This window comes from Lactuca sativa, chromosome 4 (genome assembly GCF_002870075.4).
Source record: "Lactuca sativa cultivar Salinas chromosome 4, Lsat_Salinas_v11, whole genome shotgun sequence".
NCBI lineage: Eukaryota > Viridiplantae > Streptophyta > Magnoliopsida > Asterales > Asteraceae > Lactuca > Lactuca sativa.
Genome location: NC_056626.2, coordinates 381335992 through 381342231, shown reverse-complemented (window position 1 = coordinate 381342231; position 6240 = coordinate 381335992). Strand labels below are relative to the sequence as shown.

At 39.4% G+C, this 6240-nt stretch overlaps 1 protein-coding gene across 1 annotated transcript; it reads right to left on the bottom strand.

Moving 5' to 3' along the window:
• Positions 1–1783: 1783 nt before the first annotated feature.
• Positions 1784–4601, bottom strand: LOC111911758 (receptor-like protein kinase FERONIA). The gene has a single exon (XM_023907507.3). It carries the CDS (start codon positions 4558–4560, stop codon positions 1984–1986), a length of 2577 nt encoding a protein of 858 aa, XP_023763275.1. The 5' UTR covers positions 4561–4601; the 3' UTR covers positions 1784–1983.
• Positions 4602–6240: the final 1639 nt, after the last annotated feature.

The following is a 6240-nucleotide window of genomic DNA, read 5'->3' as shown; positions in this document are numbered from 1 at the left end:
ACAATGGAGCCTACAACTTGTTTTAGGGTTTTGACAACAATGGAGGCTTATAAGGAGGCCAGAAAAAATATTTAAGAACTTTAATTAGGGTGCAAGACTCTAGGAATTAGGGTTTCCTTCCCAGGTGCCAACTCATCGAGTTGGTTCATTAAACCTTCGCGGTTCATCCATCTTCAACACGACGAGTTGGTCCCTACAACTCGTCGAGTTGACCTAGAATTAGCATTTTACTCAACAATCCTTTTCAAGATTTCGAATGTTACACCGTCGTCTTCCTCATATCCAAATATTCTTGAGCCAACCACTCCCTCTCCACCAGGGAAACATAACTTGTGCAAAACATCTCTGAGAACTACTCTTAAGTAATAGCAATCCACTGCTCAGGAGTGTAGGAACCGCTTAGCATGTTCCACCAGTCCTTCAAGCCTAGTCAAAGAAGGTTCACAACACACCTCATAACAACCCAAATTCTCTTCTCTTGTGAAGTTAGTCTTTCGTTAAGTAGTGTTAAGCTTTACGTGCATTTATGGCGTGAGATTATGTCTTAGCAAAATTAATAAAATCTTGTGGGGTCAAGTTGTTAATGTTGCAAACTGTATATGTCTAATAATACCTAATAATAGGTGAGGGTTAAAAACAATTCAAATAAAAGTAAAAGGTAGTTATTGAAAAAAAAATGCGAGATGGAGGACCATGAGAGATTCTTTAAAAATGTAAGATTGAGGACTAAGGGCTGTATTTTAGGATGTGTATTCCGACCATACGTCATTGGGGGTAAGATTCTTTAGCCTTGTGTGTGGCAGTAACCATGAGAGATTAATATGGAAACAAAGGGAAGGGAGGTGATGGTGCGTCAGATAATTAGTTGGTCTTTTGTATTTGAGACTTGTTGAGACACTTTGGTACCAATGTGTTGTAATTATAAAACTTTGGTTGTTTAGTTTTGTATGAAATTAATTATATATAATGTCGTTACACTACTTGGTACCTAATCTGATATTATATAATTTTTTTTTGCATTTAATGTTCTTATGTATCGAGTTTTTTTGTACCAAAATCATTGATTAAAAAAAACTTAAAATTGAAAAATATTATTACCGGCAACACTAATACCGGCGACAAGATGATTTACCGGCGACATGAGCATTAACGGCGATAAAAATTATTAGCGGCGACATAGAAAATAGCGGCAACATTTTGATCAATAGTCATGGAGCGGTAGCGACGACTTTTTACTGCCGACGTGTCGCCACTATTACCTATACCGGAAATTTTCATAGTCTTACCGGTAACTTTTGTCGCTGCTATTACATTTTTTTCTTGTAGTGATTATAGACTCGATGAGACGCTCTCTTCTGGAGCATGCGACATGTCGTTGCAACATAACTGTTTTACATCGTTGTGTTGTTCTTGTTTTCTGATGAGGCTTTCATGTAACTTTTTAAGGTGTTTTGTTTGGCAGCTGGATTGTTGGTCTTCTTGTTCGTTGATAAGTATTTTGGAATTAGAGATTAGTTGATACTGTGGATTTTTAAACTACTTTGTTAGGGAATTTTATATCTTAGATTGCATTGAACCTAGACTATTTAGGTTGCATATGCGGCTAGCTATTATGTGATGTTTTTGGTTACTATGTTCCCTTACAGGGTGTGAATGTAAAAAACATAAACCAATTTGATACCTTTATGGATCATTTCCTAGAAGATATAAAGCTAACTGAACAGTGAAATGGTTGGTGTAACGAAGATCCTTTTTCTTTTGCTAAAAGTATCCAAGGGCCCATTCTTGCAAATTGATTGGAAAACGGCGTTATTGTTACAAATAGTTCCATTTGGAGCCAATTGTGGAATGTTGACAGCTACTACTATGATAGTATGATATATATAGCACATAATGGATACATTTAACACCACCTAATTACATGATTAGTATATGATAACATTAACTAACAAGTAGGAACGCAAAACAACCACCAGATGTCTCTTACGAAAGATCTCTCATCTGGCTAAAACCTGTTTCCGAATATAACCCTACATGGCTACTGTCAGACGACGACATGCCATGTCGCATAAACCATCGACTTGATCCTTCAGACGTTGTTGATGACTCTCCTTGCAATGGAAACAAAAGTTCTTGTTTTTCCAACACAAACTCACCAACTATGCCACCTGTTTTCTCAGCAGCTTCTTGTAGCTGCAATGCAAACTCTAGTCCCCACACTACTTCATCCATGGATAGACGTTTGCTCCCTTTTTCTTGTAAACAACTATTCGCCACCTCTGCAAACTTCATGAAACACTTTGGTGCAATTTCACCACTTAGTTTTGGATCAATTATTTCATGCAGTGTACCTTTTCGACAATGAGACTTTCCCCATTCTGCCAAACTGACTTCTTCGTAAGGAAGGTCTATATTTATAACAGGCCTTGCGCATAAAACTTCTAGCAAAACGACTCCAAAGGAGTACACGTCGGATTTTTCCGTGAGTTGTTGCATTCGTAAGTAATCAGGATCCATATATCCGAAAGTACCCTTCACCATTGTGCTAACGTGGTTTTGCCTTTCGTCTTTTGGTCCTAGCTTTGACAAACCAAAATCTGACACTTTCGCCACCCAATTTTCATCCAATAAAATATTTGTCGACTTGATATCCCGATGAATTATCACACGGTTTGCACCTGTGTGGAGATAATGCAACCCTTTGGCTGCACCAATGCAAATATCGAGACGTTTTCTCCATGTCAAACGAGGGTTGTTTGTGTTGTAAAGATGCTCCCGAAGAGTTCCGTGAGGCATGTAATCGTACACAAGTACCATTTCGTCCTCGTCATCACAGTATCCGATTAGTGGCACTAGGTTCACATGGCGTAGTTTGGATAGCATCCCGATTTCTGTTTGGAATTCTTGAAAACCTTGTTTGGATGATGACTTCAGCCGTTTGATAGCAACCATGGTTGTAGCATTGTCGATGTAGCCTTTGTACACCATACCAAACCCTCCTTTGCCGATAATACACTCTTCATTGAATTCATTGGTTGCATCTTTTACTTCCTTGACTGAAAAACGACGACACCGACCTGATTGGAGCTGGCCAGACTTTTTAGATTTTGGTTTACCGGAGGACTTTTCGATTACTAGCTTTCGAGTTCGCCAAAAAACTATAAAACCTAAAGCAGATAACAAGACTAATCCACCCCCACCACCTCCGATTATTGCAGCATATGGTGGAGTTTTCTTTGTCGTCACTTCTCCGGGAGACGACGGCCTTGGCGGTGGTGGTGTAGGACTTAGCTCCGGGTTGGGACTAGCTAGACTACCAGACATGCTCATCTTGAACACTTTCAAACCATTCAAAAAACCATCACGATATTGTAGAGATTCTTCATTACGATGCAGTGCGAGCCACAAATCTTGCTTGCTGCGCTGGCCTTCTGGGTTGCCGACAAACACAACGTAATCCTTGAATACCGGATAACCGCTGCCTGGAGTCCAGAAGAACAGATCAGCTTTGTCTTCAGCAGTTTGATTATTGATGAAGATCTTAAAAATCATTTGTCTTTCAAACGTGTATTGTGGTATAATGCTGCAAAAATGGAGCCTGAGCATGTACCAAAATCCTAAATCAACGGGAAGTATCCAGGTCAGATTGTAGTAGCTCGACAGTGTGCCCATACTCCTTTGGGTTTGATAAACAAGCTCAGGTGCTGTATAATTTGGTGTGTCCGTTGTGTACGTGATCGGAATCTGAGTAGAAGGCGTTAACCCAAGAGCATTTTTGGGGAATATATAATTTTCATCTCCATCCCATGATCTATACATACCGGTATCATCGTTGACGGATATTTGTCGCCCACCGACGTTTAACCGATAAATACTCTCGAGAGCCGTGTCTTTTGCAATCACATGTCCTGTAATTTGACCGACGTATTTCAAATTCTTTGCTTTAAAATACAGAGTTTCCGGCAATGAAACGATTTCAATACCATTAATGAAGGCGTAAGAGTTGGGCGAGGGTGTAAAGGTGACGTTAAGGTTTTGGGTGTCGTTTACATATATGATAAATTCTTTAATAAGTTGGGGAACTGGGGGTCCATGGACTCCTGCATTTGAGAGAATACTTCCTACATAGGATGAAGTTAAGAAGGCGCTGAAGTTTGATAAGAGAGAGTGACCATTGGATGATACAGAGAAGAAAGACTGGTTCGCGTTGAGGTGGGAATAGGTTGCAGGGTAGAAATAAAGGCGGAGGAATTTAGGCCCGTGGTTCACTGGAAATGAGTATGTGAATGAAGACGTGTTAAAGATTCTGGCGGTGGAGTACGGGATTTCGAGGACTGAAGGATCGTGGTCGTAGGGGGTAGATGGGAAGGAGGTGGTGGTCATGTTGTAGGGTACAAATTTCGAATGTTCGTCGGTTTGCCATAACCGGTCGGAAGTGGTGATGGTGGTGGATGATCCGCAGTTGAGTAGGAAATAGTCAGTGGGTTTGTATGGTTGGGAGGTGGTGGTGGTGGTGAGCAGTAGGAGCAAAGAAAAGAGGGGTGAAGCGAAGGTCAACATGACTTTAGTTGTCTTATTATGGAGGTCTCTCTATTAATTATTCGTTTTTATAAATCATAAAAGTAGTTATACAATTAAAAGGGTTGTTGGCTCAACTTTGAAAAGTCTTGGTATTGCCACCTTTAAATCAGTATTAGCGAATATGATAATATTTTATAGCAAAATCCATATGTATTCCATAGCTATACGACAATACTTATGGAATTACCACGAAAATAAGGTGGTAACATAAACGCTTGTGTCTAAATAATACCAAAGGCTACGGCCATTCCTGGCTCGGCTCCGATAACGCAATTCCGGGAGGAGTCGGTAGTTGGGCGCTGGATCCCTTCGGACCTGGAGAACGTGTGACGCTGAGTCGGGGTTTGGTGAACCAACAGGTCGCTCCTCTAGTTGAAGTATCGGGCCCCTTTTTTGTTGCCTAGGTTACACCTTCGGAACCTACTTTTGCTTTTGGATAACAAGAAGGCGAGCTTCTCTGCTTTGATCAAATCAAAAGCCCAGTCAGCCACCAACTCGGTGGTGGGCTCATCATGAATTAGGTCGGGGTGGCTGGTGGTTTCGGGTCTTTCCAATGCCGGGGACAGCAGCAAACCACCTTTTTTATTCACAAATGATTGTGATTGTGGAGTTGAGGCAGGGAACGGTGCTAGACGACTCGGCGATTCTACCCTACCTTTTTCCCAGGATTTGATTGCTGCTTGACGAGAAAAAACCGCATGTTTGGCTCTATATTCAGCTTTTTGGCTTACGCTCTATCACGCACGGAAAAGAAGCTGACTCAAAGAAATCGGTCACAAAGCTTAAAAACAGATTTCCTACGATCGAATACCTACGAAGAGATATAAAAACAGATTTCCTACGATCGAATACCTACGAAGAGATATAAAAACAGATTTCCTACGCATTAATGACGGCTCAAATTTACCTACGGAAAGAAATAACGACGGATCTCCTACGGATTATCAATGGGGCCGTTTTGGCTCACATTGACTTTGTTACCTAAGGATTTCCGACTGAAAAAATTACCAAGGGATTTTGCGTAGGTATACTATGACTAAAATGTAGGGCTGTTCACTATTTGGATAAAACCGAATTATCCAATTAGACAATTTGGATTGGACTATTTGGTTCGGATATTCGGATTTTTGGATTGAATTTTACAAAACTGAATTATTATTTTGGATTTCGGATTGGTTTGGTTTATAAAATATGAACCGAATAGTCCAAAAAAACCGAATAACAATTTATTTTTAATATATTTATAACTATTTATTAGTTTTATAAATTATTTTTTTCAAAAAAGTTCAAAAGGTTTCACCAAATAAAAAAATTAATATGCATTTTCTCTCAAAAGTGTTTTATCTGTTAATATTAAATTATAATATATCCTCTTAGTAGTTGTTTATAAATTATAAATTACAACTAAATAATTTGTTTTTGCTTTCTCTATAAAAATTGGATAATATTATAATTATATATCGCTTTTAAATGTTACGCCTTTTGAAACCGAATTATAAAACCGATCCAACCGAATTGTAATTGGATTGGATCGGATCGGATTTGAATTTAGTTTGGACAATTCGGATCCATATTTTGAAAACCGAAATCAATTTGGATTTACTTAATTGGGTCGGATGGAACCGATCCATCCAAACGAACACTCCTACTAAAATGAGT

Excerpts from the sequence above, each read along its gene's own strand:
- LOC111911758 (XM_023907507.3), bottom strand. The coding sequence starts at position 4,560 with ATGTTGACCTTCGCTTCACCCCTCTTTTCTTTGCTCCTACTGCTCACC.